At 41.2% G+C, this 13,066-nt stretch overlaps 1 protein-coding gene across 4 annotated transcripts in view; it reads right to left on the bottom strand.

Annotated features, from left to right (window-relative positions):
• COP1 (COP1 E3 ubiquitin ligase) overlaps positions 1-13,066 on the bottom strand; it is a 124,191-nt gene that overhangs the window by 52,023 nt on the left and 59,102 nt on the right. For all 4 annotated transcript variants that reach the window (XM_072343521.1, XM_072343523.1, XM_072343522.1 and 1 more), the window contains 3 exons: positions 9,787-9,895; positions 7,957-8,038; positions 853-969 (listed from right to left, as the gene is read on the bottom strand). In XM_072343521.1, the coding sequence (XP_072199622.1) occupies positions 853-969; positions 7,957-8,038; positions 9,787-9,895 (308 nt within the window). The remainder of the gene's footprint in view (positions 1-852; positions 970-7,956; positions 8,039-9,786; positions 9,896-13,066) is intronic.

The raw sequence follows: 13,066 nt of genomic DNA, 5'->3' as shown, positions 1-13,066 counted from the left end.
ATAACCAGTCTGGAAATTGGAACACCTAAAGAAAAATGGCAAAGTAGCGATTGCAAGAATGCGATCAACATATCTCCCGAAGTCCAGAGATAGCAAGTGTCATCAGAACATCTACTTACAAGCACATTAAAACTCCCTGAAGAGAAGGGAAATGCAGAGTTGGTTAAACATTTATATGTACCTCTAAGTTTCAATTGCTGCATGTGTAGCACAATACAGTTTCCTCCTGTAGTGATACCCACTCTGCTTTCAAGTCTTTGTACAAACACCTAAACCTATTTAATCTAAAAGAATAGAAGTCTCATAGTACCTTTCCCAGTTACATCAAGAAACCCCCAAAACCATTAACAGAGATGCTTTACTCAACCTAGCAAAAAAATCAACCCAGAAACAGGGATCATATCTGCAGCTATGGGAAATGCATAGCCACTGTTCTACAGCACACCTCAGGTAAAACCAGTTGAAACTCCCAGTACGGTTTTCTACTATTTATAAGCAATGCTGCAAATTTGAAAGGACAACTATCACCATGTTAACACGTTCAACCTTGCTTCAAGACTCACAAAGCTGTGATTTGCTTGGTAGCTATCTCAATAAACACATTGTGCCTCTTGCTTTCATGAGTTTTTTTTCTCTGATACACGGGCAAATTAAAAAGTCAGGCTGCAGGAAGGAGCTGACACTCAGGTATCATGATGTCTTCAGGGTGACTGCACATTTGAAAAGCCTTACTCAGAGGCATTTTAACTGCAAAGATACTACACTCCTAAGAACAGCAGCCAACCTCAAGAAAGAAAAAGCTTAAAGGAAGGAAGAAACAATACCTCTTTGCTCAAAGATCCTTTCACATACCTGCACAGCCAAAGGCTAGGTGGTATCTAGAAGAAGGGCTGAATTTGACACAACACACGTTCGCCTTGGCTTCAATGCTTGCTACGGAGTTGTCCAAATTGGTAGACCACAGCTTCACTAGAGAAACAGAAAAAGAAGTTAGTATGCAAAAAGACCCAACTTCATCTGAAAAGCACAGAATCACCTTCAAAATTAAGATTACAAACAAACTCATTTGCCAAGATATTAACAACTAGAAACGGTTAGATTCTAACTGATGGCTGCTGAGCCTGACAGCTTTCCCAGGTACACCAATACTCCACTCATCCCCATACACTCAGGAGGTGCTGAAGGTGCACGTCCCATGCAGGTGGTGGGTGCAGAACAGATGACTCACTGTTATGTTATAATCTCAACATTTAAGATGACTGGACTGCAGGTCCATATAACCACGAGCAGGAAGGTTTATACCCCCTTTTGTTCTTTGTTCCCTTGCTGAGATGTACAGAACTCCATGCTCCAAGGCAGAACTGTTTTGCACTTAATAAATGCACCTAATTGTATGCTTAAACACAAGCGAGTAAGAACAACTTGTTTTATTCTCAAGAAACTGGCACAGACAGAAAAGAAATCAGTATGCTAGCTTCCTATGATGATATATTTCCTTGGTACAAAGAACTCTACTGTTTCTCAACACTGCTGTGTGAACACTGATTAAACTATGTTGTACAGAACAAGCTCTTCCCCAAAAGTACTACAGCGCTTCACAGGAAGATCAACAGAAAACACCAGTGACTTTTCAAAATTTAGCTTTCTCTACTATCCACAAAAACTTCAAGCATCATTTAACCTTAAAGATGAAGTGATATGTGCTCCCCAAGTGGTCAGTCTTACTCTTAAAATAGAATCAACAGATGGTTTGAATTTGAAGGGATCCTAGAGATCCTCTATTCCCAATACCCCCTGTCATGGGTAAGGCTGTCACCCATCAGGATCAGGCTGTCCTAGTCCGCGTTCACCCTGGCCAGGAGCACCTCCAGGGATGGGGCACCCACAGCTTCTCTGGGCAGCGTGTACCAGCACCTCACCACTGTGAAGAATTTCTTCCTTGTATATAACCTCCACCTATCTTCTTTTATTTTAAAGCCCATTAACTACTGTCTAATTCCTACATGCCCTTATAATAAGTCCCTCCCCAGCTTTCCAGTGGTCCTCCCTTTATGTACTGGAAAGCCACAATGAAGTTACCTTGGAGCCTTGCCTTCTCCATGCTAAACAATCCCAACTCCCTCAACCATCCTCCATAGGAAAGATGCTCCACCCTCTGGGCATCTTTGTGGCTCTCCTCTGGCCTTGCTCCAACAGCTCTGCATCCTTCTTGTGCAGAGGGTCCCAGGCCTGGACGCAATACTCCAAATAGAACAGGGCAGAGCAGAAGGGGACAGTCACCTTGCTTACACTGACCCATTGGTCACACTGCTTTTAGTGGAGCTGAAGATAAAGTTGGAAAATGTACACCATTAGCAAAGGTACAGATGCCCTGCACACAGCATGCAAGCGGCAGCAAGTTGTGCAGTACTCAAGCATCATGAACTGTGTTCTGAGGCAGAGCAAGCTAAATCCATGAGCATGTAGGAGATGAACAAAGGCTTAAACCCTGTAACAGCTCCAAGACCCTGCTGGGTTTCTACAGATCTGTGGCCACCTCTTGACCAGAAAGCTTGCTCAGGAGGTGAAGGAGTGAGTAAAAATGGCAAAGAAGAGCAGGAATCTTGTTTCCCACTACAGTCAGCATGTTAGTGAAATAAGTATTGTCATGGTGAGTCCCTTCCACTTGCAGAGCACCCCTCTGTACTTTCTCTTGGTCATTCAAATCCCCGGAGCTCTGAAGGAAAGCAATGCTGCGTGGATTATCCGAGGGTGTTTTAAGTCAAGGAAAAGAAGGAATGTTGGCAGGTTCATTCCAGTGCTCCTACTTCTTAATAGTATTGTTATTAATGAAAAGCTGGCAATGTCTGATCACACCTTAGGGAATGGCTCTAGGAACAGAGGAAATACACAACTGCTCAGAGCACACCAACAAATCATTTTCAAATACAGCCCTGTGCTGGCATCTGACAGCTGCCTGGAACCATTACAAGGAAGCACGAAGACAACAAAAAACACAAACACTGATGCATACTGGATTTACATAAAGCCATTACGTAAAATCCAATGAAAACAGCACCCACACTGCTGTTGGTTTTCAGCAATAAATCTATCCTTATTTACCTGAGCCATAATGTTCACCTTAAACATCTAGCCATGTTTGTAAATAAAACAAACAACCTTGTAAACATCGATTAAGATGCTCTTTTCTCCCCAGATCAGACTGGAAGGTTTACCTCCTCCATTGTGTGTCATACTGGGGGACAGAAGAGAAGCACAAGGCTAGAAAAGATAATTCTGCACTGTAATATAACACTAGTATTTTGCATTAATGAACATATACCACAATATATATGCTCAAAGTTGCAGTAGGAAGCAAATAATGCTGTCATTATAGAAGACACTGGTGGCAGACAGCGCTGCTTAAGCTTGAGGTATGCAGCAAAGTTAAATGTTCTCACAGCTTAGAGCAGTGTTTTTCTCAAATCTAGGAATAAAAGCAAACAGACTCATCTGGAAGCCCTCCAGCTTCCATCAACATTTAAAGCAGTCTCCAACGTAGCCAAGTCCCTTCTTGAAACCGTCTCTACTAAAGAGCCATTTGGTCTCAGTTTTGATGCAGAAGTTATGTGAGGGCTACCATTTCAGCTTCAGGTTTTTTTCATTCCAGTCTTCAGGTCGGTCACACTGCATAGCCATTTATCTAGAGAAGAGTCAACCTGTGTGTTCAAAGCCATCATAATATTCATTACAACTGACAGATGCAGATTAGAGTCTGCAGCAATTTCTGTGATCTGGCTGCTGTGGGATACACCAGGCTCCAATTATATCTTAGTCAGTGCCATAAAAAAGGATGTATGCAACGTGTAACAACTCATAATGAAACTTGTCAAGTTCTACCTGCAACTGTCCATTATTTTTCATAAAGAACTGACAGTTTAATAAAGCATAATTCATAAGAGTTTATTTACTGTAGCTTTCAGCACTGAGGTCGAGGCAGTAATTATACAATACACAGATGTCTTTATCACTTTGAATTGTGTGCATGAGACAAAGAACCATCTGAGATTGACTATTTCTACAGCACATGTTCTCAGAGCACACTTGCTAGTATTGCTGCTACTGGCAGGTACAGTTCTAAGCAGCCAAGTGTCCACTACTCACCACACAAGGAAGAAGATGCTTCTGGAACAGCCTTCTGCTTTTCAAATGTTTGAACCTTTTTAAGATTATTTTTGCTCAGAACCAACTGTGTCAGTTTATAAATTAATCTTCCATAGACCAAACACTAACTAATAAAGGAGGTGGAAGCCTGCACTGCAATAGCCGAAGGGGCTGATGTATGAAATCAGCACACTGATGGTAAGGTCAGGAGCATGATTTAAACTCCTGATTGTTACAAGGCAATGACTGCGAGATATTTCCTCCCTGCACACAGAAAGTTTAAGACTGTCAGTCAGGTATCTGGGTTGCCACTTTACCTGTCAGCATCATCCTGACCTTTTGAGACACTCCCAGTTGAATACAATGGACCTGAAAGCTCCAGAAAATTATTGAACTGCTATTAGCCAGGAAAACGAATGAGCTGAAAGTTCAGCCTGATATTTTTAAGAGCTGTAAACACCTAAAACTCCAGTGAGAGCCAGCAGAAGCTGAAGGAGCTAAGTATCATTCAAAATGAAGCACCAAACAAACCTGTGATATCCTCACCACAGCTGGAAACACGCTCTGACCTGCAGTCATCAGTACACTTCCACTAGGCCAGCTCAGTGAATACTACGTTGTCCCATCAAATTCACAGGTACTATGAAAAACAGCTGCAGGATTGGCATCCATGGTCATACTTAGCAAGGAAATAATTTTTAATTATATGTAATAAAATAAATGCTTGATTTCCCCCACTACCACAAGGCAATGATAAGTAACCTTTCACCACAGCTCAGAACCCTCACAGCTGCTTCTGTTCTGCTGGAGGTCCCCATTTTGAGCTGGAAATAATGAAGGGACTTCAGCTAAGAAAGGACACAAAGCCAACACTCCTCCTGGAGTTTAATTAGTCAGTATTGCTAGCATCTCTGCAAGCATCAGGGAGCTTCAAAAAGATCAGAACAAGGAATACAGACTTGATCACTCCAGAACTGTCTCAGTGAAGATTTAAATTCTCCCTAAACGGCAACAGGTTATACTTTGCTCTCACTATTTCATTCACTAACCTGACTCTGACCACTAATCTACATTCTCAGCCTAGAACTCATAGCAATGTTGGACTAAGGAAGAGCTGCAAGTCTGCACTAGCTCCAGCACTAACCAGCACTTCAATATCGACTGTATGCTGTCACAAAATTTAATTACCTTTGCTCAAAGAGCACAACTTCACCCTTTCTTACTTACACAAGAATCACAGCTCCTGCCATTATTATGCGAATAAAAGAGCTGAAATTAGGGCCATGCAGTTTCCCTAGGCTGTTTGCATCCTAAGTAAACACTAATTTTGCTGACTGCCATCGAGGTGGCATGCACCTTTGGGTCTCTATAGACATACTCAACTACCTTTGCCCCTTTAAGAGGGAAGTACATGACAGCCATAGACAAAATGGTGCTTTCATGCATATGGTAGCTATTACAAGTGCATTAATGCTTTTATGCTCTCATTACCTACTATTAAAGTACAAAGATCTTTCACAAATAAGCATCCTGGATTATGTTCATTTAATGAAGAAGCTGATGCAGGACCCAAGACCTGAGGATGTTGTTTCTTATTGTATCAGAAGCATTTTATCCTTTGTGACACTTCATTCATTAGCATCCTCTTTGCTGCGTCTGAGCCCTGGCAGAGACAGTTGTGAAGCACCAAGGACAGGATTATTAATCTAAAACCTCCTTTCCCAAATATATCTACTGAGGATACGGTGCGCTTTAAAAATTAGCCTCCAACTTGAAAAGACTGAGAAGGGACAGGCAGATACACAGGCAAGCAGAAAGAACTGGCTAAGCTGTCACTTTTTTTTGCTGGTTTGTCCTGAACACTTGACAGAAAAATTTTACACCCATGCCTTTCTAGAGAAACATGGAGACATCAGCTTCAATAGTCCTGGTCACACCAATATCCATCAACATTGAAATTTCCTGTTAGAAAGCTAAGTGTGGCCTCACACAAGCAGAGAAGAAAAAGAGAACAGGAAGGGTATGCAGCTCTTGTATTTCCCACCAGATGCTGCACCTGGCCAAATATGTCCCTAATGCACACCCAGAGCTGCCCAGAACAATGCTAAGCCCTCAGAAAGATAAGCAGAAAGATGAAAACGGAAGTTATGCAGATTTATGAGTGAAGACCATTCGTAGGTGTTACCTTTTACTCATATTTAACCCTTTTTATGTGAAATGAAAGTTGGACACCAACAACATTTCAATTTGGTTATTTACTACTATTGCTTTGTAGCTGAAGCAACTTAAAAGCGGTGCTTATTTCTAACACTCACACAGAACTCCATTTATTTGCTTGTTTTGTATGCAAATCACAGGCAAACCGTGGTGGAGGTAAAAGATAAAATGTTCCAGGCCAGTTCTATTCACTAAAAAACCTCACCAACATACCTTCAAAAAGACCTTTGAGGATTGACATGCCATTTATGTGGATCTGCAGCCTTTATTTCAATAATTTCTAAGTAAACACCGCCCTTAAAAACTATCACTGAAGAAGTGAACTGTCAAGTTAGAGACAAGAGCTCTGCTTGCAGCTGGCTTTCCACAACTGGACAACTTGTTAGCATGCTAATAAATGCGTGTCTACCTGGTAGATAAGCTTCTTCAAATGCACAGCATGAGTGGAGAGTGAAGTGATGGAAAGGCAGATAATTTGCAAGGTGAACATTCACACTGCATTTAGGCACACACAAAACACTCTTGACTATCAACCATAAGGGGGAAAGTGCAAAAAAATATATTTATTAAAAAGAACCTTATATATAAAATAATTATTAAAGCTACATTTTCTAAATGAAATTGCCAGTGATGTGAACAGCATTAAATGCGTTTGATGAACACTAGTACAGCTTTCTTTTGAAACAGTTTTTAAAAGCATTTAAGAGGTTCTCAAGGTTTAATTGCTGTGCAACATTTATCATTTCAAAGCAAATCATGAACAGCTCTGAGCAGGGCTCTGTTAGCCCATCCAGCAGAGTTCATCTCCACTGACTACAAAAGGAACTCTAAAGCTCTTTTTGCTTGATAAGCAATTTGTTATTGTAAACACATTATAAATAAAATCTTGCTCATGAGGGATGAAGTATGTTACATGTGTTACCTATTCCTCAGTGCTATCCCATCCCCTTCTTTAGATGTTTCCTGACTCTTAGAAGAGGAACATTAACCTACCAGGTAGGTTGGGAAAGAGTTGCCTTAAGGGTTCTTCAAAATCTCTTTGACCAATGGATCTTTGAGTATGGAAAGTTGAGAGTTGCTCCCAACGACCCCATTGAGTCCACTGCCCAACCCCATTAAGCTCCGAAAAACACCCTGCATGCTGTGAAAGAGAGATGCTTATTGCTGTGCAGGACATTAAATGTTCAGAACTACAGGTGAAAATGCCTGCTGCTGTTCAGTGTCTGCATCTTGCCTGACAACCTAATTTCTGAAACACAAATACATGCTGTTCTTTTGAAAGGCCCTGAGGCTTTAACTCAACAAGCTTAACTAATGTTAAAACACACCTAGTTTTCTTTAGTGCTCTGGAAGATGATGGCTAGAGAGTATGTTACCCTAAAACTGAACGTCACACCAAGAAATCTTAATCCCAACAAAGGCTCTCTCACTCTAAGTTCTGAACTGTTTGTTGCTATCTTGACACGTTACCACATCAACAACAATACTGAAGGCAGCTGAGGGATCAGCTACTTGAATGATCACATTTCTGTTCCTAGGAGGGAATGCAGAAAGCGTAAGTCTTCTGCACAGAGACAGGGGAAAGAAAAACAATACCTTTTGCATCATCAGAGCCTGAAGCTAATAGCTTTGGGTCCATCAAGTTGAAGTCAACACTCCAGCACCTTTTCTCATGCTCCTGTTTAGAGAAAAACGACACATATTTCAAGGTAGTGAGCTGTAATCTGATCAAGCGGTGAAAGAAAAACGCATGCTGTTTGCTATAAATTGTCAGGCTATTCCTAGGCCTTCTGGTGGTTTCTTAAAACCTTTTCTCCCAGTCAGATCAATGCTTGTATTATGCTAAACACAGCTTGGAAGAAGTCAGCAGCAGAACAGCAATTTTTAAGAACTAAAAACTGTTCTCTTTTCAATTTGATTTTGAAATTTGAAGCAACTATGATTTCAAGAAATATACGTTAAAGATCTACTTTCCCAGTATCATTTGGCTGTTTTTCCAATGTGTGCTGCTAATTATTCTAACAGAATACAGCTTTGTCTCCCAATACTGATTAACATGTCTGTCCAAAGCCACTTAGAACATCTTCTATCAGAAAGTCCTGGAAGCTCTCATCTTCATATTGAATTATTAAACAACACTTCTGGTGTTGAATCCTGTGTTTTTCCACTCAAACATATACTTTCAAGCCTGCACACAAAGCACAGAAGGGCTATATTTGTTACGCTGACATATCTTATGTTGGAATCGAAAACACTGTACTGAATGAAACCTGAAATTTGGGCAAATCCTTTGTTTAAAGCCTTTAAACAAGATGATAACATGAAAAGCTCGCCAGGACAAGTCGCTAAAGGAATTCTAATACATGTGAGGCAGATGTCAGCATGTGCGCCTTTATCTTTGTACATCTAAATCAAGAATTCAGGTGATTCGATGGGAAGCAAAATTAGTTTGTTTTAACACAAGTAACAGCTGGGTCCTCTCCAGGCTCATTACTTAGTCTCAAAGAAATGCAAAACATATATGTGAGGAAAACAGACAAGATTTATTTTGTCTGGTACCATTTCTTTTTAATTGACACGTGTACAGGATTAATGAAAACAAACATTATAAATGACTAAAACACAATGAAAAAGTATACAAAGCTTTAAGTAGGAATTAAAACTTATGCCGAACTGTCAAGAAGGAAGAACTGAAGGCTTGCCTGCACAGACCAGTTTCAATGCAGTATTCTACCTACGCAACACGCTGCAAGCACCTCCAACCTCTTTCCACCAGGCCACCTTTACTTCCAGCCCCCTTGTTCTGACCTCAAGGCTCTCAGATCCATTAAATGAAAACACTGTGTTCAAACAGCACAGAAACACAAAGTACCACAAAGTTATCACAAAACAGGTCTCGCTGTTGAGCTCAGTCCACATGTGCCCATGCTGCTCTGCTGAACACAGGACCATACTGGGAAGACTTCTGCCTACGATTTCGTTCTCCTAGACTTGCCACATAAGTCTGCATTTTGCTTTTCTGCTTTACAAACACCTGTAACAGTAATCACTGCAGGATTTCACAAAACGCTTTTGACAAAGACAGATGCGGAGCACGAATGGAGAAAGCCAGACAAAGGTTTCTAAAGAAGGGTGAGACAAATAAGTTCCAGGAACTCATTTCTCCCTGTGCAGACTCCCTACCTGGAAGCAGCAGCAAGACTGGTGGCAAGAAAACATCAACTGCTTCATGGCTGTGACAAGAAGACAGAGCTGCCTCGCTCAGAGGACTACAGCTCAATAACATTGTATGGATAAGACATTTGTCAAACAGAAGCAGCATCTATTTCACCTACAGTTGGACTAGAAGCAGCATCTAAATCTGAACACTGCTCCCCTGACACAGTCTGTAGTGCAGAGAAGTGTTACTTGCTGATTACACGTTACCTGGTAGACCTTGGATCTTTGTCCCGTAAACCCATCCCACAGGATGACTGTGCCTTCATAGTCACTGCTGGCTAGCAGGTTCTTGTGGTAACTACTCCAGCTGATACAGCTTTAAAAGAAGAAAATAAAGAGCCAGGTCAGTTTTTCATTAAATCATACCCTCAAATAAATCAGGTGATTAGGCTTTAAAAAGAACATAACACTTGATGATCTTGAAGGTCTTCTCCAATCTAGATGATTCTGTGATGTCATTCAGTCATGCTACTGAAACACTTGAGAAAGGACAAAACCAAAAATCACCAGAAACAACAAACCCTCCTCCACAAGCTAGAAGAAAAGCTTTACGTAAGAGTGAGTGACAGAGCAACATCACTTCAGCAAGCAGAGTGCTAGGATTTGAGTTATTTATTGTTTGGATATATTCATTTCTAATACAGCTCTTGTTCTAGCCTTAAGTCCTCAAAAACTCTCACAGAGAGGTTAGCGTTTGATGACCTCACCTCTTGCCAATAGCTACTGCTTTATTGTTACTACAGAGATAACTACTTACCTAAGAAAAGCTACACATGCAAAGTATAGGGCTGTGTAGAAGGCAAAACAGCCTTACTTCCTAGCACATATATAGTTCCGTATATAAAGCCCACTTCTTATCCAGAAAAAAAACAGCAGTTTGTTTGCTATGGGCCATTCAGGAGATGCTGCTGACCGGGAAGCGCATTACATGGGTTTATATTTTAACTGAATTAAGTAGGCATAACAACTAAATGACAATTCCACTGACAAACTAACTGCTAGCAGACAAAACAGGAGCAACAATTCTGCCAAGTCACATTCATATTGCTCTGGCATTATGCCTCCGCTCTGCCTCCTGAAATGTGACAGAGGTAAGCAAATTTGTAATACTTGTTCACCAATTTTTGGACCATCTGGCACAAAAGCATGCCAGTTGGTATCAATTGCTATGCATGTAGCAGAAACTGAACTGACAGAGCCAGCTCATGCAGGTCATCAAACCACTCTGACACAGTTAACTAGATTAGGACAGCCTTGGGACCAAGCTTTAACCAACAATATAGCTCAAAGTTCAGGATTCCATAACTTTTCCGTCACCCTTTGACTACTGCAGCTGCACTCTGAAATACGATGTAGATGCATGAAATCACTTGGGAGTACTTTACCGTGGCCAATTCTTGGTTCCACTGTACACTTGTATCCTGTTTTCCTCAAGAATAAGGCACTTGAATATGGGAAAATCCTTTTCCTTTCTTAAGGCAGTTTAAAAATACAAACACCATTGTTCTTTGATTAGCACACCTCCGGAGTCCTACTCTTGACAACACTCAGATTTACGGGGGGTGCCAATATTAAAAGTACAAGGGGACTGTGGGTACCAAGCACTAATCTCAGCTGACTGCTATTTAACTGTAGCACCAACAAGTTTATTTGAGTAATGTGAAGCAAGAAACCCAGCTGGTTTCTGAGACAAATTGAAAGAAATGTGTGAAAGAAATAACATGCTGTCAGTGCTTGCATCAACAGGAAACTTTGCCAAGCGATCCAAGCCTTCTAGCTCTGACTTGCTCTTCTGTACATATTAATCTAACTTAAAATGAGACCAGGCCATCCAACAGAACTAGTTTTCAACAAATCTCTCACACCACTGTGCAACACTCAGAGAAAGCTTTCAAGATTCTCCTCCCCCAGTGCATTACTGGAAACTTCCTTTAGCACGGCTGCACTCCTTGTGCTCACCTCTACTGACATAGAGCCTGTTCTCACCCTTGGACATTTATTTCTTGTAACAGCCATCTACTGTTTGCAAAAGTTCACAATCAGAAATTTCCAAGTTTCACTTAATATAAATCATTATTCTGTACCACCAGGTGCTAAAAGAAGGGTTGAGGCGATCCAGCTTAGGCAGTGCTTTTCCTGAATATGTCATTAATTAGAAAGCATATCTTCTGCCCTTGTAGGTACTGCTCCCAAACGTATCATTAAAGAGATATCATCATTATGTCGATGCTACCACCTCTGGGTACCCACAGCAAGGCAAATCTTGAGTCGATGATTTACCTGAAGCCTCATTCTGAGGATGAAGTGGCTCCCTGTGGACCAAACACAGCTGGCAGGCACTGCCCGCCAAGGACTGCAGCAATCCAGAGATAACCATAGCTGACATCTGGAGTCCTGCTACCAGGTGACCACTGATGGAAGCAGCAGCAGCTCACAGCCCTACAGCTACAGCACGAGGCCCTGGGCTGGGAGCAGCCTCCAAGCACTGGCAGGGGGCAGGCACTGACCCAGACGTGTCTATTTAAACCTGTTCCTCCCATCATCTTATCTTCATTCAAGCCAGCACTTCAAGGAGACTGCTTAAGAAAAACGTATCTAAGTTTAGCCATCATAGAAGAGCAGAAAGAATACAGCAAAGGGCCAAATCTCTGAAAATGCACTCTTCCATCCAGACAGCTTTGAGAGCATGTCAGACAGGCAGCATCAGCAGTAGGAGAGAAAGGCAGATGGGCTGGTGCCAGTCTGGCTGGTTAGAAATGAACTATGAAGAAGTGTATAACTGTGTAACTGCACTGTGTAAATAATAATAATACTACTAATAATAATCCCTAATGATGAAACTTTAAAACTACTGAGTAGGTAAAAAAATATAAAGGTCAGTTTAACAGTGCTGTTTGAGATATGCTAGACCAGAGAATGCCTAAGGATGTAAGTAATGTCAGGCTTGTAAGGAGAAGTGATAGATTATCACAGCGATCAATATAAACAGAGAAAAATGAAGGGTTTCTGTGCCCTAAACTACATCCACTAGATCTGGCACAGCAAAGACCAAGCTAAGCATTCTGCACCACATATCCTGATAGTCTTAACAAGGGGTTAACACTCACTTGGAAACCATTCGTAGATAGACTGAGAGGGAAAACAGGAGCTGACAGGTGAAAAATGTTTGGGGATTTGCAGCAACTAAGTGGTTCAATTAACACCTTTTAAGTCACACACACCATAAATCTTTCATTTTTAAGGAATATGATTAAAGGATCATAATAAGACAAAGACAATCCTGTTCCACCTCTCTGCTTTAATTCTCCCCTCATCACCACCCAACTCTCTTTACAAAGTCTGAAATCAGAGGTTCTCCTTGACAGTGTAGTGCTTGAGCTTCTTTATGACTTAAAGCCTCTAAAGTAACTTTTTGTACAGCACAATTCAGGGTTGGAAAAGATAGACGGCAGCTCCTTCTCTAGGTAAAGGACACTTTTTACTTACG

This window comes from Excalfactoria chinensis, chromosome 8 (genome assembly GCF_039878825.1).
Source record: "Excalfactoria chinensis isolate bCotChi1 chromosome 8, bCotChi1.hap2, whole genome shotgun sequence".
In the NCBI taxonomy this organism is placed as follows: Eukaryota; Metazoa; Chordata; class Aves; order Galliformes; family Phasianidae; genus Excalfactoria; species Excalfactoria chinensis.
Note: the sequence above shows the minus strand (reverse complement) of the source record. Positions and strands in the feature narration are given on the sequence as shown.